Source organism: Tribolium castaneum, chromosome 5, assembly GCF_031307605.1.
Source record: "Tribolium castaneum strain GA2 chromosome 5, icTriCast1.1, whole genome shotgun sequence".
Classification (NCBI taxonomy): Eukaryota; Metazoa; Arthropoda; class Insecta; order Coleoptera; family Tenebrionidae; genus Tribolium; species Tribolium castaneum.
In genome coordinates, this window is record NC_087398.1 from 12,956,287 (window position 1) to 12,977,928 (window position 21,642).

The 21,642-nt window shown below is 29.6% G+C and overlaps 2 protein-coding genes across 3 annotated transcripts in view; one reads left to right on the forward strand and one right to left on the reverse strand.

Annotated features, from left to right (window-relative positions):
* Positions 1–5,874: 5,874 nt before the first annotated feature.
* Positions 5,875–7,944, reverse strand: LOC107397547 (uncharacterized). Its single transcript, XM_015978122.2, has 2 exons — positions 6,526–7,944; positions 5,875–6,477 (listed from the first exon to the last, which is right to left on the reverse strand). Exons 1-2 carry the CDS (start codon positions 7,378–7,380, stop codon positions 6,193–6,195), a joined length of 1,140 nt encoding a protein of 379 aa, XP_015833608.1. The 5' UTR covers positions 7,381–7,944; the 3' UTR covers positions 5,875–6,192.
* Positions 7,945–12,415: 4,471 nt separating this feature from the next.
* The window catches only part of jbug (jitterbug), a 52,471-nt gene continuing 43,244 nt past the window's right edge, over positions 12,416–21,642 (forward strand). The window contains exons 1-2 of one of the 2 annotated variants that reach the window (XM_015978121.2): positions 12,416–12,985; positions 21,374–21,616. In XM_015978121.2, coding sequence (XP_015833607.1) covers positions 12,643–12,985; positions 21,374–21,616 — 586 coding nt within the window. In that variant the 5' untranslated portion in view covers positions 12,416–12,642. The remainder of the gene's footprint in view (positions 12,986–21,373; positions 21,617–21,642) is intronic. The other variant, XM_008192919.3, reaches the window with a different exon arrangement.

Consider the following 21,642-nt stretch of genomic DNA (forward strand, 5'->3'; position numbering starts at 1 on the left):
TTTTAGACGTGGTCCTGATACTGAAAAGCCAAGTTTAGATTCAAAATAAAAGAACCAGAAGTTGGATTTTCCAGAGTCAAGGACTTTTATTAAATTTTGTGACACAAGTTAATTTTTGAGGTAACCGTTATCATAATGGCTTTTTGGGAAAAGCGAGTACTTTTATGGCCAAAGTGATATCTGACACAAATATTGTGATGATGTCAGAGCTTTCGCATCAAAAAAGTTACTCTAAAATCTAGGCCAAAGGCCCTGCAGGTCTATATTGTATTTTTGCATTTGTATAACTTTTAAGTCATTCACCTTCTGTGTCTACAAAAAAAAAACGATTCTCACAGTAAAATATGAGCTTTGGCTAAATCAATTTATAAACTCTTAGTATTGTTTGAAGTTTGTTAGGTTTTATTTATTCTGCACGTCTTAATGGATCACCCGGATCTCTCGCAAAGATTTTTTATATTTATAAAACGTATTTAGTATTTTTTATGCGTGACAAGTTTTAAATATTTAAAGGCATTAGATGTATGATGTCACTGGCCAACCACCGACAAAGATATGCAAAATAAATGTAACCTCTGCGATCTACGAGTGTACAATTTTAATATTTACTTACATTTTCAAAGCATTTTTCTAAAGTAAAGAAACTGAAAAAAAATACCTCTAACATAACTGAACTAAAGCAAAAAATACAGACTGTCTGGAAAAGCTTGAATCAGTTCTGAGTCTACAGGGTGAGTCTACTAAATGTATATTTTTATTATAAAAGTTCCAAAAACTAATAATTGCACAGAAGTCAGCGTTTGTTTTTAAATACATTTTAAATACACTTGGTACTTTTCTTTTTGCTACAATTTCTTATAATTAAAATTAATTAATCAATTACCTTTAAGTAGCTGCAAAAAATTGTTATTTTTTGTGTCATCTGAGAGCAGCCATGCTTAAATGTCGTTTTGTGAATGTCGCTAGTCCCACAAAATAATTAATTATGTAAAAATTAAAAATTCAAATAAACGTAATTTTTGTGCTGGCAAAAACTGTTATAAGAATTTTTTGCTCAAAACATCATTAAGGCATTGTTGTTTTAGAATAACATTACAGATAATAAAATTTAGATTAATTAATATTTTAAATTTTATATTTTTAATTTTATTGATTTTAATATTCTTCGATTAATTAATATTTTTTATTAATTAATGAATTTTAATTACAAAAAAAGGTAGAAAAATTGTAAAATTCACTTATACTGACTGGACCAAAAGTAATGCACAAAATCTGTATCTTTTTTATAAATCGAACAAGTCGATTTTATTTTTTTAAATGCTGCATTTTGACACCATAAGAACATTTTTAATTTTTTGGGTAACGACGTCATTTTTTTCTTTAATGACAACTGACATTTATAATTTCTGTTTTAGATAGTACACATTTTTGTCTTTCTGATAAGTATAAAGAAATTCAAAAAAATTAAAGCAAAAAAAATAAAAAGAAGAAAATAAAATAAGAAATTTATAAAAATTAGTCATTAAAAATATTACGCAAAGGGTTTTAATTATCTATTTGTTCTAGATTTATTTTATAAGGACTGTTGTTCAATTGTTTAAATTTAATTTTTTTGTGGTTAGGTGGCATATTAAGGACCGGTTTATAGAAGCGTCATTAATTTAATTCGCAATTAAATGCGTGATTAACTGGTCACGTGACGAAATTGAGACAATTTGATTGGTCTATTCGCGCCGTTAACTTTTAACATCGAATTAAAATTTGATAAAGCTTTCTATAAACCGGCCTTTAGTGTTTTCATGCTAATTATAAAAAAAACAATTGTCGCTTATAAAGTAGACTACAACAAAAAGAAAATGTCCATTACGTAATTTTCTTTAATTTTAATAACTTCACAACTCAAAAACGAATGACATCATAGATGTCAAAATGTAGCATTTAAAAAACTTAAATCTACCTGATTTTTTTGAAAAAAAAAAGAATTTTGTGCGTTACTTCTAGGTTCAGTGTATAGAGATATAAACATTAAAGAACGTTTTATAGAACCGTCATTAATTTAATTCGCTATTAAATGCGTGATTAACTGATCAAGCCGGTTTAGAGAAATCGAAATTAGAATTTAGTTCAGAATTAAACTAATTCGAATTAAGTTGCCATTTAAAATGCGTTGACAAATGTTAAGTTAATCGTGATTAAAATTTACTTTAAAATGTTCTGTAAACCGGCTCTAAATTGAACAAATGTGATTGGTCCATTCGCGTTGTTAACTTTTAAGAACGAATTAAATTTTAACAAACCTTTCTATAAACCAGCCCTAAGTATTTAACAGCTAACGCGGAATTCGGTGGGACTATTAGTTCTTGAGTTACAGTGAAACACACTTTTAGTAGACTCACCCTGTACTTTACTTTGACATAAACACAAAAAGGAAAAATCCTAAACAGTTTTACCGAAGAATGTAAAAGTTTGAAAAAAAAATTAGGTATTATGTATTTAGGTAATATAATTAATCAGAAAGAATTACAATTTGAATTCAATTTGTTGATTAAATCGATAATTATTTCTGAACTTTCTGTATGTTCGACTCGGGCTAGTTTTTCCACCACATTATTAAACCGATTTGCGAATAAAAAATTAAACCAAAAGGAAGCTTTTACCAACTTAATTTCAAAGTCACAATTTGACTGAATGAAATCGTTGGAAAAGCCTTTAAAATTTGGACAGAAAATTGCACGTGCACTGTATGCTTTGTGAATATTGAAGGAGTTTTGATGAAACACTATTACAAAATTCAGTTATACTATAGATTTTATTTGTTACATTTTATTATGAGTGTATTGACATTGACCTCAAATATCTCCTGTTTACGATGCCATGAAATCGAAATTTGGTACAAATCCCGTAAATTTATGCGTAGTGAAAGTTTGAGGAAAATTTAAGGCGGATATACCACAGAAAGTTCATCAGTGAATCGAATTTATATCCTTCATTTTCGATCAGTTGTCAATAAAAAGAAACGAAGAAGTAAAACAATGACAATTAACATAAAAATTAGCAACAAGACTTTCTCCGCTTAATTATGTAAAATTACAGTTTACCTGGCACCCATTAGTTTCGTATAATGTGTAAAAGACAACAATGCAAATGATGCTCAATTTATCGCAAGGCCAAGACTATGGAAAAGCCATTATTGCGATCCTAGAAATTCATTAATTGGTATTCACACGTACACTGCCCTCAAAAAATAAAATGTTTCGTGTCATGTGTTATCATAATTTTATTGTTGTGGCTTCAATTGTCTTTAGCATAAATGCATAACATGCGTCTCCATCATTGCCATCCACGCTATCATCTCTCTGATTGGACCTAAACACGCTATTAACATGCAATTAGAATTTCTTTGGCATAAAAACGACTTAATTGAATTGGGTGCATGTTGACATTGAACAAGTTTATTTGTATTGTTGAGGATCGATTGAGCAAGAATATGTGAAATCGTGACATGTTCGACGACGGTCACAATAATTATATTGGAAACGACTGTCTAAAATGTATTCTGTGAATGATCGGAATATGAAGTCAATGCACAAGGTTTACTTCTAATTTTGAGGCTAATGCCTGCTGTTGTAACTAAATTCAATAATAATTTGCAATTTCCTACTAATGAGACGACCTTCCAGTATTGTCATTATTTTGATGCTGTAACAGCAATATTATCCAAAAAAATATAATTAAATACTGGTCAAACTGAAGAAATAATTATTAGAAGAAAACATATATATTTTGACTTAAATTAATTAAGGAATGTAAGAAAATAAAGAAAACAAAGTGTATGAAGATGTGGAAATTTAATTTTAGTTTAAATTATTATTGCAAACAGAAGCTTTAGAGCCATTTTGGGTTTTGCCATTTGATTCTGTGTTACTGATATTAAAAAAGAAAATTCTCTAAACCCATCATTGTTAAATAAAAGTTTCTACAATTCTGTTATAAACATCCATTCATATTTTTTTCTAAATATTTGATGTTTATTACAATAAAACCTCTCAACAACGGACACTGGTGGAGAATCTTAAATTGTCCGTTGTAGAGAGATGTCCACTAGTGAGAGGTAGGCAACCAAATAAAGAAAACAAAGTTTATGAAGTAAGGTAAATTCAATTTTAATTTAAATTACTATTGCAAACTGAAGTTTCAGAGCTATTTTGGGTTTTGCCATATGATTTTTTGTTAATGATATTAAAAAAGAAAGTTCTCTGAACCCATCATTGTTGAAGAAAAGTTTCTAAAATTCTGTAATAAAAATCCTTTCATATTTTTTTCTAATAATTTTTTGTTGATTACTGTAAAACTTCTCAACACCGGACACCGGTGGAGAATCTTTAATTGTCCGTTGTAGAGAGGTGTCCACTGGTAAGAGGTAGACAATCAAATAAAGAAAACAAAATTTATGAAGTAAGGTAAATTCAATTTTAGTTTTAATTACTATTGCAAACAGAAGCTTTAGAGCTATTTTAGGTTTTGCCATTTCATTTTTTGTTACTGATATTAAAGAAGAAAATTCTCTGAACCTATCATTGTTAAAGAAAAGTTTCTAAAATTCTGTAATAAAAATTCTTTCATATTTTTCTCTATGTATTTTATGTTTATTACAGTAAAACCTCGCAACAACGGACACCGGAGGAGAATCTTTAATTGTCCGTTGTAGAGAGATGTCCACTAGTGAGAGGTAGGTAATCAAATAAAGAAATCAAAGTTTATGAAGATGTGGAAATTCAATTTTAGTTTTAATTACTATTGCAAACAGAAGCTTCAGAGCTATTTTAGGTATTGCCATTTGTTTTTTTGTTACTGATATTAAAAAAGAAAATTCTCTGAACCCATCATTGTTAAAGAAAAGTTTCTAAAATTCTGTAATAAAAATCCTTTCATATTTTTTTCTAAATATTTTATGGTTATTACAGTAAAACCTCTCAACAACGTACACCGGTGAAGAATTTTTAACTGTCCGTTGTAGAGAGGTGTCCACTAGTGAGAGGTAGGAAATCAAATAAAGAAAACAAAGTTTATGAAGTAAGGTAAATTCAATTTTAGTTTAAATTACTATTGCAAACAGAAGCTTCAGAGCTATTATGAGTTTTGCCATTTGATTTTTTGTTACTGATATTAAAAAAAATTTTTTTGAACCAATCATTGTTAAAGAAAAGTTTCTAAAATTCTGTAATAAAAACACTTTCATATTTTTTTAAATATTTTATGTTTATTACAGTAAAACCTCTCAACACCGACACCGGTAGAGAATCTTTAATTGTCCGTGGTAGAGAGATGTCCACTAATGAGAGGGGGGCAATTTTAAATAAATAATTTTAAGCATCATTCTATAAAATGCTCATAAAACATATTTTACCAAAAATTTTTTTACTCGTACGCAGAATACTTGAATAAGTGAAGTATATATTTTACATGAATTAAATATATTTTGTATAGCTTAGGGTCTATTTAATTCTTTCAATTTTTTGACCATGTTGATATCTGTAAGTACACTCAGATTTTTTTTGTACATTTTTATCCAGTGCTTTTGTTATGTTTTTACAAAAATGTCCGTTGTGAAGATATGTCCGTTATTCGGAGGTGTCCATTAAGGGAGGTTTTACTGTATACTTATTTTTATTAATTTTTAATGATCGATAATAAAAAGGAAAATATTTGTTTTTGATATATTAAGCACTGTAATACTTTAGACTCATCATTGTTAAACAAAAAGGTTCTAAAATATCGTAATAAAAATCTTTTTATGTCTTTTTTCTAAATCGTGTTTATTATGCTTTTTTATTAATTTTCAATGACTGAAAATCGTAAAATTAATAAATTAACTAAAAATTGTATCAATAAAGATATGATAGCACTGCAAGCATGTACATAACAGTATTTTTCCAAATGGTTTATTTCTTGATCTTTAGTATTGTCTGCTTGTATTTCCGTCCGTGAGTGTTTGTAAGGATCAGGCAACCCAAAATACACTTAGTTTAACGTTTTAATTTTACTATTTAAAGTTTTAAATCACTGAATTAATAGATTAAGAAAAAATGTTTTTTCCATAATATTTAATTCGTTTCTTCTTCTATTATAACAATTAATGAGAATGGGAATTATGATGTTTTAAGCTACGCATTATTGTTATTTAATTACTATTCAGGCAAATAGTTGAATAATTAAAATTACGACAGAGGAAACAGAACTAATTAAAGAAAACATTACTGTAAAATCTACAGTAAAAAAACCTGCAGCAGAAAAGTGTGTCAGTCTGTTTAAAGTAATTGTTTGTACAAAAATCAGTCCTTCTTCAATATCCATGTACTTATTGTCATATTCGTTATCGATTGGCAACTTAAGAATTAATTGCCACGCTATGAATGTGGCTTGTTTCATTTCCAAAACAGTGTCTGTACATACTGACGATATGAGAAGTCCATAACACTAAAAATCTTGTCAAGCACAAATAGAACTACAAATTAATGTACTTACCAAAAATATAAAACAGCCGTACAAATTCGACGCAAAAATGAAAAATCTTTGGGTCATCATTGTTTCTTTCGAGATGAAAGTCAAGATAATATTAAGACCCTTAACTATAAACACTTGTATGATGGCAAATATGAAGAGAATTTGGACTCCGAATATTTCATTCACTAACGCAACCGAGTCATAAACGCGTTCGTAGTTTTTTGCAAAGAAATATGGTTTGATATTTTGATGAAGAATCGAACGAATTCGGGGATTTTTAGTGTTTTTTAAAACAGTGATGTTGTTCAATTGCTCCAAAAGTTTGCGGTTCAACAGTTTACATCTTCTTCGAATTGAATTCACGAAGTAGTCATATTGCACAATAAGTAATACGACTGGAGGAAATGGAATATATTGAGCTACGTGGTGAAAGAAAAAAGTTAAGTTAAAAAACGACAATCCAATTCCAGCCTCAATTAGAATAAAGAGAATATTTGAAAAAAATATGTTTATGAATCTCAGTCTTGTCATGAAATTGACTTTTGTCTCAATTTTGTAGTGCTGATACAATGACCAGTCAATGATTTTTAAATTGGTCAATAAGCTGAAGAAATTATTTTTTTGAAAAAAATTTATCTGGACGATCGAAATGGCTATACACACAGATGACAAAATACTGATGATTATGTCCAGACTCCTCACTGAATCTGGATGTTCGAAAGTTGCAACAGACCAGTAAAGAAACGAAACGCAGAAAAATAAAGAAAAACAACAATGAAATTTACTTGAGTCTGGAAGAAAAGCGAAGAATGATAAGATCTGACTTAAGGGTTTGTACAAATGGAAACTGTGTCTTGTCTTATGTTTAGTTTGCATTTTATTACATTCATGTCAACGTTTTTATCAGAACAACTGGTATTTACGTTATTTTCACTCTTAGTAGAATCAATATAAACAAGTTTTTGTAAATGTACGTCACTGTTTATGTCCCATTAAATATGCATTTAATAAAGTGAGTACGTTTGTTGCGTATTTACTGCTTTGTGTTTATCATCAGTTTTATTGCGTTTCACTTTTCATATTTCACATTTTTTTGACGATGCCATCAAATCATATTTTTTTCAGTATTTGTGCGGCTCTTTGTTACCAAAATAGTTTTAATCGAATGCTTAATCATAACTTCATTAATCATTACAATAAGAAAACCGACTGTAACTAATTTTACTTTATGAAATTTATGTAGCGCTGGAGTAATGTTGTCTGCCTATATTTATTTCTAAAAAATGACAAATTTAATTCAGACTATTCCAACATGTCAAGGAAATTTATTAAATTTCTTGTGTTTACATAACGAAAATTACAAAAAAAACATAAAAAATGTTAAACCAATACAGTAGTCTTGCTAATCTGTACTTGATGTTGAAAGTCCGATTAAGCAGAATGAGCTTTAAAATGGCTATAAAACAAGTTTTAAATAAATCAAACTATTAAAATTGCTGTTTTCATTTTAACTCTTAATTAGGTAGGTACTGTTTCCGTCTCAATAATGTACTCATCGTTTGGCTTAATTTTTTAGCTTGAATACATGACTGCTTTTAGATGAAATACAATGTTTGTTTAATTTAACTAATTTAATTTTAAATAAAGGATTGATTAAAGCATTTCTTATAAGAATGTCTACAGGGTGTCTCAAATTTGACAAATTCCGAATTCAGAAAATTCTAGATAATCACTTCTGTATATATTATATATATTAATAATATTTTATATTATACAGGGTGCTCAAAAACTGGCGCACCAACTCAGTGGTACGTTATTGAGAAGCAAGTGCAGATTACGGGAAAAATGTTGAAAAAATTCCTAAAGTCATATTTTAAAAAATCTGGAGCTACAAACTTATTGTGTTAACTTCTTTAGTTTTCATTATTTTTTATGTTTTTATGTTTCATACTAGGTAATCGTTCCGTAACAAAATGATGAATAATTCTTTTTAAATTTACTATCAGATTTGAGCAGTTTTTTTATTTAAAAAAATTAAAATTTAACCAAAAAATCACAATGTGTAGATGTGCCAACACTAGAAATTATTTCCTAGGAAACCATTTCAAAAATAATTTATTTTTATTGTTGTTAAAATTCTATTGCGATCATGACTGTTAGACAACGTTGCCACATATCATTTATCTAAAATCCGATATTTATCAATTACTTTAATACAAAGAATTTTTTTACTATTTTTACCTTTATATGTAACCAGTTCTCTGCCACACACCATTGAGTTGGTGCGCCAGTTTTTGAGCACGCTGTGTATTATACATTATATATTATACAGGGTGCTCAAAAACTGGCGCACCAACTCAGTGGTACGTTATTGAAAAGCAAGTGCAGATTACGGGAAAAATGTTGAAAAAATTCCTAAAGTCATATTTTAAAAATTCTGGAGCCACAAACTTATTGTGTTAACTTCTTTAGTTTTTATTATTTTTTTATGTTTCTATGTTTCATACCAGGTAATCGTTCCGTAACAAAACGATGAATAATTATTTTTAAATTTATTATCAGATTTTGCAGTTTTTTTAATTAAATAAAATTAAAATTCATCCAAAAAATCACAATCTGTAGATGTGCCAACACTGGGAATTATTTCCTAGGAAACCGTTTCAAAAACAATTTATTTTTATTGTTGCTCAAATTCTATTGCGATCATGACTGTTAAACAACGTTGCCACATATCATTTATCTAAAATCCGATATTTATCAATAACTTTAATACAAAGAATTTTTTTACTATTTCTACCTTTATATGTAACCAGTTCTCTGCCACACACCATTGAGTTGGTGCGCTAGTTTTTGAGCACGCTGTATATTATAATGTAAAACAATTTCTTGAAATTTTGCGTTATTTTGTCATAAAAAATTTAAATATTTGTAATTTGCTGTTTTATTTTTAAGAGAAAATTAAAAAAAAATGATATTTTTTTTACACCAAAATAAAGCTAATTGTTTAAAAAATCGTTTTACATTGTTATTTTCTACACTCATCTTTACCATAAATAACAATAATTACTGAAAATTTCAGTTTACATTAGAAAACAATGTAATTCAAAATGCACTTCAAGTGCATTTTCAAGCCAATAATGTATCTTTGTAGGAAAGCACAGTATATGGACTACTGAAGTGATTCTTTACAATGCTATGAACCCGGAATTTAACAATTTTGAGACACTCAATTAAGAAATTAAAAAATATATACATTCTTAGAAAAATGTCTACAGTTCCTTTTTAATTTTTTTGAGTGAAATAGGGCATAAATTATTTCCCAATATGTACTTCTTGTTGGATTTTCTTGGAGTGGAAAATAAATAAAACAAAGTTTAAAAATTCAACACACCAAACCTAATAAACGCTACTAAATACTAGAAAATAAATTCTTTTATATTCTCACCTGAGGATGACCACTTTGTGGTTGAAACGCGTAGTGTTTCATATAAAGGTTTGGTGTGTCGGGTGTTTTATTCCCAATATGTAATCTACAATTCGGATGGCAAATAAAAGGAAAAAAAAGTTAATATTACAGACATGTTAATAATTCATCACTTTAAATCAGTAATAGCTATACGAGTTCAAGATTTTCTAGAAAACTCTTCTGTCATTGCTATTAATCATCAAGCAGACAACATTATCACCGACTTCGCGTTACATTACTCATTAATTCTCCAAACAAATCAATACAGGTCAATGAAAATTGTAATATCCTTGAATGGTAATTCTTGTCATAAACCATCTGTTACTTATTTCAATACAACAAAAGCAAGTTGCTCAAACTCAAATAGCTTCTAGTGAACAAGTGACAAATTTTTTATGACAAATTGGTTTTGGTCCAAGGAAATGGCAATATCCGCCGCCAGCACATTAACTTTTACGAAATCGAATCACTTTCACGCACATCTGAGGGAAGTGCCATATTTGGAGAAATGTGACGTAAGAAAAATAGTGCGAAGTCTCTCTCTAAAAGAATTCAGTTTTGATTTATGCATGTTGATATTTATTTGTGTTTACAAAATTCCACAAGAATGCCTACGTACTTTTAAACTAGATTTTTTACAATAACATTGATTTCCTAGACTAAAAATAAATTTTGATTTAGTTTTTCAGGTATTAACTCCCACTGTGTCATTGTTTCAAAAATAGGTTACAATACAACCTCTTATGTACAGAGTGTCCCAACAAGTTGAGAAAGTTTATTATTGATCTTTAAATGTTAGAAAATCGATGTTTTTTTACAAAATCTCCTAATTCACTTTAAATTATTTTAGTATGTATAAGTATGTCCACAGGCTGTTTCATAAATTAGCTACAACCCGAACTTGTTTTGTATTTTTGGATGTCTCTTTTAACACTGATATTTTAAAACTAAACTGTTATTGGTCAGTTTTGCTTAGTTTTTTAAATAAATAATTTGTTTATTTTGACAAAAAAAACCACTTTTAACAAAAATATGACATAAAAACTATGAATCTTAGAAAAGTTGGACTTCACCACTTTAGAAAAGAAAGTTTTAACTTTAAGAATATATTTTTTTAAATTGAATGCAATCAAAAAGATAAGAAGAAAAATAAAGAAGTTTATTTGCAAGTCGAATAACTTTTAAGGGGAGCAGATTTTGTTTTTATTTTCGTATCTAAAAGACTTTTAAATTGTTTCTCAAAAAGCGTAAGTATTTCTTCTGATTGCTCAAAAAATGTTTAACTTTAACTTAAAAAAAAATATTAATAGACTATTGTTTGAGTAGTCAAAAAGTAAAATTTTTAGCTGACAATAATATTAATAAAATTTTAATACTTATGGCGAATCTTAAAATTCTCGTATAAACAACAAATGATCCGTGGTGTAGTTGTTACGGTTTGGTATAATTTATTCTTTAGGTTTACTATGACAACAAAAGTGCTCACGAATAATGTGTAATGTGGATTTTTGGTAAAATTAACTTTTAAACTCAAATATCTTTTTGGTTATTAACTTTGCGCATTTGAAATTCATGTTTTTAGATAGGCAATTTAATAATCTTTAAAAAACAAAAACAAAAAATAGGGTCTTCCAACTTTTTAAAGTTATTTAAATCTGGTACAGATTTAAGATTGAACTTTGCCCTTTAAAGTGGTAAAAATCTTACGTTTCTAAGATTTTTAATTTTTGTGTAATAATTTTTTTTAAAAAGCGTGTTTTTTCATATAAAACTATTTTAAAAATTAAGTCAGAATCGACTTATACAAGTTGAAATAAAAATCATCAATATTAAAAGCTACATCCAAAAATGCAATAAAATTTAGGGTGTTCTATTAAAAAAACATAAGTTTGTGTTGTAGATCATTTCTAAAATATATTTAAAAATGATTTTAAGTTGTGCAGGGGATTAGTATCTATGGATTTTGTGAAAAAAATATTTATTTTTTGAATTAGTTAAAGGTTACCACTGGACTTTTTCAACTCGATGGGACTCCGTGTAGTATTGTTTAATTTTGCTATTTTTTAACAAAAACTATAAAACGATTCTTTCCAAAAAAATTATGTAGCCTTTCTAGATAAAATCACCACACCACACACAACAATTTTGTTCGATTTTTTGGGGTGTTTTTTTCAACTTAATTAGTCACAGGAAAGTGTAAAGAACGAAGGTCTTTTTGTATGAAAAGGCATATATTAAAGTATGAGAATATAATTCGCAGGTTAATTCGTTATACTTTCTGCTAATACGTTTAGGTTTGTATCTTGCTCCACTATTGAAATCTCCAAGATTTTGTCGTCAAACGCTCAAGAGCTACAAAATTATTACTCAATTTATATCCAAAATAGCTTCATTCAGAAAAAATAATCGCGAAAACACCCAACAAATGCCCATTTCCCCCATAATTATCCTCAAAGTTCGTCGCTTGATCCAGCATCGGAGTCTCCGCGCAATACTGCAGCAAGGCGGGCCCCTCCAAACCCAACATCAAAACTGCTTTCCTCCTCACAATCGCCATACACAGGTACCACCTTACGCAACCCAAACACAAGTCGCGCAGATTTCATCCGAAACGTTCGTAATGAGTGCAGTGCTTTAAGACCCCGTCACGTGCAGTGGTAAACAGTGCCCCCATGGAGGGAAAAATATCACACAGTGGCTTATTGGCCCGGAGTCCGGAAGGACACGCGGCCCGAGGCATGCAGATCAAAGGCAACGAGGATGTGTGGGTTGAAATCCAAGCCAACACTTTCAGGAATTGGGTGAACGAACACCTGCCGCAAAATTTAAGGGTGGCGGACCTGTCGCAGGACTTGTGCACCGGAGTGAGGCTGTGCGCGCTGGTGGAGGCGCTGAGGGGGCATCCCCTGAAACCGGCCTGGAACAAACGGCCAGCCAATCAGCACCACTATCTCGAAAACGTCACAACGGCCCTAAACGCCATAGAGCAGGATGGAGTCAAGCTGGTCAACATAGGTAAGGGTCAGGACTATTATCATGCAGCCGCATGAAGCTTTCAATATTATTGAGAACAGCTACAAGTTCTAAAACTGCCAAACTTTTCGAATGCCTGAAAAATATTTTAAATCTGAGCGAAAATTTAAATTTTTGAAACACAGCACTAGCAGGAATAGCAGGATTGATGCGATTGGGTGATGGGTGCTTCCGAATGGTGGTACCGTGACCTTGTGTGTCTTACAGTGACGTCACTAATTAACATTACATAAACATTATGTAGGGACAAGTCATAGTTTTCCTGTATGACTATAATTTCAAATAATAAGCAGCCTACTCGCGAAGCGTGAAATGGTGTTACATTCGTTAAAAGGATATTCTTGGATGAGTAAATGGGATTAGGTGCTATTTACACATTTATGAAGTGTTTAATTCTGTAAATTTGAGGCTTATTGTGCTAGAATAAAATCTAACTTGAAACCAAATATATTTTGGTTGAAGGATAAAAGTCCTGAATTTAACGCACGAAGTCCGAAAATTATTTCAATATCTTTAAACAAACACAAAAAAGGTTAAGCGCCTCTTTTACAACGATTTTTCAGTTCTTCATATCACTAGTTATAAGATTAATAAGACAATTTTTTTAAATTTGTTATTTCTGTGATAAACTAATTGCTAAACATTTTATTTGCTGTAAGTGAATGCTGACTAAGCCCAAACAACTTTTGTTTTGTTTGTGGTAAAATTATCCTAATAAAATCTGGGAAACTAAGCGATGAAATGATGAATGTTTCCATCAGGATTTAAACAGGTGTACCAAGGTTTTTGGGATAAAAATATGTTAGCCGATTACTGATGCGCTAATTTTTTTAAGAGAAACTGACACTAATCAGAGCAAAAAACACTGTTATTTTAATTTTTCAAGTTTTGATTCAATCTTGTTTGTGGTGTCTTTGGCATTCATTATTGACGTTAATAATAAATTGTTAAATATTTTATTTGCTTTAAAATATCATAAGGTGAATGTAACATTTAACCCAAACAAACTTATCTATGTTTATGATTAAATTATCCTAACAAAACCTGCGAAGCTTAAGCAATGAACGTAGTGAACGTTTCCATCAAGATTTAAAGCCTTATGAAGAGTGTATTAAGGTTTTTGCGATAAAATAATGTAAATCGATGACTACTAGTCTACATTTACATTAAAATAAACTGACCCTGATAGTACAAAAGAAGAAGCAGTCTGTGGCATTTTTGATGTTGCAAAAATTGGCAAATACAGATACTAAATATTTAAAAAACTTGACATCCTATTTTTGTTTTTTGTTTTTAGTATCAGACTTAATTCTATCGATTCTATTCTATTCTACCGATGCACATTGGTTTCATCTATGGGTACAAAAGGTTGTAAAAGTGTGATTGCAAAACGCCAATTCTAAAGTATGAGCATTTTAAATCTTACCTGCTTTCAATTAAGGCTCAATTTTTAGAACATACAACATGTAAAAAATACCAATTTGTTATTTCCATTGTGTATCTTGAGGTTTCTCACTTTATACATTTAATGAGACTTTCTCATTATTGCTTTCAGAAGACAAAAATAAATTCTCCTTTAAATTAGAATCTTTATCGTTAAAAGTTCACAGGTTTAAGCAAAAAACTTATTGCTGTGTAAAACTGTGCATTTGGAGGACGTATGACATTGACATAACCGCAGACTGTACTGCACAACGAAAGGGTCAGACGAGGACAAAATGCGTTTTTCTTTGTATTTTAATTGGTAAATATGCACAGATTGAAGGAAAAATTATGCGGAAGAATGTTTACCCTAAAGAACTGCACGTGATTGGTCGTGTTGATCGACAGCTGTTGTTTTGTCTTCCAAACATCTGTGTCAATGTGTGTCTAGGTCATTAAAAGCAATAAGTGAATAATCAGTCTGTTGCAACAATCATAAATAAGTTTACAGAAACTGAGCGATTGACAAATATATACATTCAAACGAAAAGTCCTTTTAATCCAAAAAAAATATATATAGGTTGTGGGACAATACTTTTATTTGGTTTTGAACAGTTTGATTGGAAGCGACTATTGTTGATTAATTCCGTTTTTTATTGTTAGAAGTTAACAAATGACCCGATTTACAAAATTGCAAACGGGAGGTTATAAAAACTAAATGTTTTTCAGTTTTCAGTTTACATTGAATATTTCTACATTTTCTTAATCATTTTTTCACATCAAAAATGAAGAAACTGCAAGGTGATTACACGATCTTTTATAATTTTTTGATTATTATTTTTCATTTTTTGTCACAGTGTCCATAATTTTGATAGGTATTTTATTTACTATAAAATTATTAGAACGATGTTAGTGCATTAAAATTATCCAGAAGATAAACTACTTCGTCGTGAAAACCACACCTTTTCCAACATTACTAGATTACAAATAGAAAAACAATTATGAGTTTATTTTCTAATAAAAGTGATTGATTAACTTATCTAAGAGTAATAATACGATTTATATTTCTTTTCTTGGCTTAATTATGAGCTTTTAACGCTTGTTGTGGTATTTATTCCCGTAATAACAACTATTTATGTGTGTTTTATTGTTAAACAGTAGGTGCTGTGTATTTTAAAAATCATTGCTCCAGTTTTTGAAAATACAAAAACAAACGTTTGAATTATTTATATAGGACACTGCGCTTTATGAAACGTCAAAACTGAGATTTAATAAAATAATAAATTTACACAACAGAATTCAAAGTACCATTGAATACAAAATAAAGTTAGTAAGAACTTAACCAATTAAAAAAATTCTAAGTTGACTTCCACAAAGTTTTATTATTAGTTTTCTTCAAGAATGGTTGGGGCATTAGTTTTTGTTATTCTTTTGTAACTTAACGTCAATAATTTACTCCGCAATTAAATGCATGATCAACTGATCACGTGACCAAATTGAAGCGATTTGGTTGGTCCATTCGCGGTAACTTTTAACAACGAATTAAATTTTAACAGAGCTTTCTATAAATGGGCCCTTTAGAGCCGGTTTACTGAACATTTTAATTGCAATTAAATTTTAGTCACGATTTACTTGATAATTGTCAATACGCTTTAAATGGCAACTTAATTTGAATTAGTTTAATTTTGAACTAAATCTTAATTTCGCTTTCTGTAAACCGGCCCTTAGTCTAATTTCCAATCATGCATGTTTTCTTTTCAATTTTCAGTTAAAAATATAATTTTCAATTTTTCAAATTTTCAACTTTTTAATGTGAACATACCTACTGTGCTGAAGATTATTAACTCTCAAATAAAACTGTAGAATTTTCATTAATTGGTTAAAAGTAATGTTTTTCTGTTTTACTTTTTTGTAAAATCACACATCTGATGATTTTTTGTCCCCCCTTTATATTCAACACAGTTGGTAAAAATAAAGGAATATTGGTTGAGGACGAAGCTGAGGTAATCAGAAATTCACTTATTTTCCAATAATAATAGTTTTGAAGTAAAACATGTTTTTCCTTTTTTGCGGTGTGCGTATTAAGAAAATGGTGAATGGTAGTTCCCTCATGATTGCTTTCGTCTTTCATTAAGTGAAAAAGTTCAGTGAGTTCAACCATGTCTCATCTTGGAAAGGTTAAGATCCTGTGAAATTTTATCTCAGCCATGCACGATGTTGAATTTTTCAAGAACATAGGAAAAAAATTCTTATTGTGTTTTATCCTTTTTATAATGCTCATTTAATTAGGTCATTTGATTTAAAATCGTGAGTAAGAACGGATTAAAATAATTAATCCCACACTTAAAACGTGCAGCCGCCTGAACAAGTAGGGAATTGTGTTTCCAAGTCGAATTCGCACCAATCTATATTTAGAAGTTGATACGCCTCTTTGTGATCAAAAATAACAACAGGAGACCACACCTGTGTGAGCAAGCTGCTGACAGATTAAGTATGGTACCGAAGAACTGAAGAAGACCAGTTATGATACAAAAAATGCAAAAAAAAATCCTTGGTGTGAAGGTCTCATTATTTCAAACTGGAAGTTTTGTCTTAATTATTTCAGAAATCAGTTAGCAAGTCTCCAGCCTTGAATATTTTTCAATGAGTTTATCAAAAACAGCAGTTGAAATTATTCCAACACCCACTGATTAAACCTGAAGATTTTTTAAATTTACAACTAAATTGCTTCCGCACTTCTGAATTCACATCCATCAACCGTAATGACGTGTAATAATTGAATTAGCAATTAAAGCTACTTAATAGCCTAGATTGCAACAAATTGCAGAAGTTTGTATTTTCTCATGCAGCTGACGAGATTCATAATAAACCCGCTTCTTGTACAAACGTTTCAAGGTAACGAAGATGCTAGGATGAATTTTAAAAGATTGAAAGTCTACCAGTTTTTACTGACATCAAGTTTATATTTAGAGACAAGTAACAGTTGACATTGTAGGTACACTGATAAGTAGGTTAAGTCCATATTGTCGAATGTAATTGTATTATTGCCCATAATTGCCAGTATCCATGCTTTTATAGAGTAAATAATTGGGTTCATGGTTTTTGGGCCAAGAAAATCACGTAATTGTGGTGAATCCACTTTACGCTATTTAGAGATTGTCAGCGTGTATTTACACGCTCCCGATTTTGATAACTTTTGTCAAAGTTTCGTGAATGCAACAATGTTTGTATGCGTCTAACAGTTTCTTGTTCCTCATTTTTACTGCTTTGTAACAGAAATTAGGAGATGCAATGTGCAAGTACCGTTTGTACATCTTTACAAGTGTTCATAGACTGTGGGAAGCTTTCACGGGAAAAACAATACTTTCAATCGAGTATTCAATACAATTTCTAAGTTCAATTTCGTTGGAAAAAGTGGAAAGTTCTTCTGAAGGTTTAGGGAAATGATTGTCTATTTTAGGGTCAAACGTCTTATCAATTTTAGTGTTGCAAAATGTAGACCAAAACAATAATTTCTGCGTTGTTAACCTCGACAGTAAAATATAAATTTTATGGGTACATATTATATGGGTCGGTATTAAAAGTCTGTGTAATTGTAAAAGTAATAATAGTCTTTCGATCAAAACATGTCCCAGTAACAAATTATTTACTCATATTTGCTACAAGAATTCTAAAAAATGAGTAACAGTTTTAGGAAAATCGACATCAGCTTTATTTTTAAAATGCTGTTTGACTAAATAAATGTGTAATTATCTACTTGCTGTATTAAGTTATTTATCCTAACACCTAACAACAGGTAAAACGTGTAATTCTATAATTGACAGTTTGAACAGGAAGTTGTTTAGTATTATTGGTTGTCAGATAGAGTAAACCAACAAATACGTTTGAGGGAAATTAAACTTCTTGTAATAGCTAGAAATTTTTAATTTAATTTCATTTTAATTGAAAAAAAAGTTCCTAAGTATAGTTATTCAGTTACCATGTTCCATGTTCCTGTTACGTGAGATCCTTTTAAAGTTTTATGATGTAGGTATTTACTAGAGTTGGAGGTATAACTTTTAACGAATGTAATAAACATTTTTTTGTAATGTAAATACATGTGTCAAGAGCAAAGACCGACAAATATTAAAGAATTTGATAACAAATTGCTTCGTACAAATAACAGTTTTGGAAATTTTTGAATCATTAGATCATAGATAATGCCTGATGTGTTTTGGTGATGTAAGCGACTAATATTCCTCGTTGTTTTGTGTCTACGGTATAAAAACTTCTTTTGGACTACTATCCCATAAATCAAAGCCAAAACTAACTTGGTAGGATTAATTATAATGTCAAGACCTCTCTGACAATGACACTGAATCTTTTCCACAGGAAATCAAAGCAGTTCAGTAACTGAACTATAATTAAATAACAATACCGAACAATGGTGAAAATAAAGAAGAGGAAGCAAGTTATTCGATACTTATTAATTCTGTGAAGATATTTTGCTCATTATGTGTTCCGCTCCGTAATTAAAAAATTAGAGTACCCACCTATTACAACCATTATAAACTTTTATTAGTGCAAATTAATAAATGTGTACAATTTTGTAAGGCATTAATGATTTCAGTCTTATTAAACATGCTGTAGTTGAATTTTTATATTATAGTTCGCAACAGTTTATTAAAGAAAAATTCTGTTGATCGCTTACTTACATAACCAAAGTTAATAACATAATTGAGCTTAAAATTCCTTTTGTTAACTTTCACATATTAATTCGAAGGTGTGAGTCAGTCAAGACTTAATAATGTGGTTATAATTATTAATTTGTTAAAGGGATTTCTAATTCTGGTTGTGTTTTATAGCCACCATTTCGTAGGAAATGCTAATACACAAAAATATTTAATAATTCGTATCAAAGCCATACGTTGTAAATTTTTAAAGCATCACCAAGATCGTGCATCCTTGTATTGTTTAAACCTTATTATTAAAAAAAAAACGGTCAAATGAGTTATGCATACACAAATAACCTAACGTTTCTTTCATTACTACTTGACAGAATTAGGTGGATTTTATTTTGATTAATTCTTGTGCAAGGTAACAGAATAGGTATAGAATATGTTATTAAATGTTAATAGTCAACCATTTATAAACATTTATAAACGACGACAACGAAAACATTTAACTTTTTTATAAAATGTAGTAAAATTGTAGTTGTATGTAGGTAATAATATCTCATTTGCCGTAAAGTTGTTGATATTTAAAATTGTTAGAAAACTGAAATAAAATTAGAAATACATTAAACTTACCTAAATTTTATTCTCCGTACACACATACATAAATTTATGATACAGGGTGATTCTTTTAGGCCTACTTTAGAAACTTTTTTACTTCTAATTTAACTACAGCTTTAAAATTTTGTATACGATCCAAATCGACCATTTTGTGTTCAACTAAATTATTTTCAAAATGGCTGAATTTCCGGAATTATGAGAAATTGACGTCAACTTTGAAATTTTAAATAGTAACCACTTATTTTTATTGCATTTTTTAATTCGCTTTTTGAAACTGAGTAAAATGTACTCTGGTTGTTAGTACTTATATCTATCATAGTTTTTGACATATGACATTTTTTTTGTTAAAATTTTCATTTGCAGGGGTTCATTTAAAATATCACAGCTTGTGAACTGTTTACAATAAGAGAATATTTTTTTACATTCGATAATCGAATGTTTGAAGAGTTTTCTAGAATTTTCGAAATTGTCAACTGTCAAAACTAATGGCTAGTATGATTTTTTCAAAATGGTTTTCAAAAAATTGCTATAATTCAGTTTTTTCAAATAGAACGACCTTATTTTCTCAACGGCAATTGGAAGAATACTACGTCGTACACCTATCTCTTACAGTTTTTGAAAAAAATCACAGAAAATGGACTTTACTTCGTAATTTTCATAGTTAATTAAGTAGACCTTGTAAAAAGGTCAACAATTGTCAAACTTAAATATTTTATTTAGTTTTTAGCTGGTCCATTATCAAATAAGCAATGAAACAATAATATTTAATTATAGTGTATTATAACTTAGTCAATTATGTATTCAGTCTGCCATCGAATATTGAACTTTTTGAATCAAAATTGTGAATAAATATAACATTTCTTTTAAATAATAGCATAATTTTATCGTATTTTTCAAAAGTTAACTAGATTAAAAATTAAAATAATTAGCCAAAATTCCGTTTTTTGCGATTATTTCAAAAACTGTAAGAGATAGATATGGAAAATGTTAATAAAAGCCTGCATAAAAATTGATGTTCTTTCGATTACCATTAAAAAAACAAGCTTATTAAATTTGAAAAAAACTGTTTTATAATTATTTTTCCATCATCATTTTAAAAAAATTGCTTGCAATTTGACAGTTGACAATCCTAAAGACTTGAGAATACCCTTTGAACCTCTGGTTATCATATGCAAGAAAAAATAATATTTACTTATTATAAAGGGTTCATAAGCTATAATTTAAAAACTTCTAATGTAGGCCCTAAATTTCTACATTTCTAATGTATGTCCTGTATGTATTTTACGTTAGACTGGTTTTAAAAATTATATTGTAGATAAAAACTAATATGATATTGACTTTATTACGTGCGTAAAACAGCACATTAAACGTGTGATTTTTTCGAAGGGAAAAGTTCTACTTAAATAACATTGCTACACCTGCTTGCTCTGAAAAATACCATTAATATAAAACATAGAAGACGTTTATTACCTAGAGAGATGCAGAGATAAAGTAAAAAATTATATCTACCTAGCCTTGGCCTATCTTGCACAAATGGCAACGACTCTAAACACAAAATTATATTTTAGAACTTTTGTGTTCTCTACTAGTAATGGATATTATGGTCAACCACTCTAAGTTTGGAGTTAAATCATAAATTAATTCGGTTGTTTACCAATAAAAATTTCTTTTTAAGGCAATCTCGACATCGTCAACGGCAACTTGAAGCTAATCTTGGGCCTGATTTGGTCTTTAATCGTGCGCTACCAAATCGGCCGCTCCAAATTCCCTCCTCGAAAACTAATGCTAGCCTGGCTCCAGGCCGTCCTTCCCGAATGTCGCGTAAGCAACCTCACCACAGACTGGAATTCCGGAATTTTGCTATCGGCATTAGTTGACTATTGCCAGCCCGGTCTGTTCTCACATTGGAGAAAGTTAGGTATGGAGAGAAGATTGTTTATCTTG

Coding starts and splice junctions, on each gene's coding strand:
- LOC107397547 (XM_015978122.2), bottom strand. CDS start 7,380: ATGCAAACTAAACATAAGACAAGACACAGTTTCCATTTGTACAAACCC. Junction 6,478..6,525: donor ACGGCTGTTTTATATTTTTG/GTAAGTACATTA, acceptor CAAGATTTTTAG/TGTTATGGACTTCTCATATC.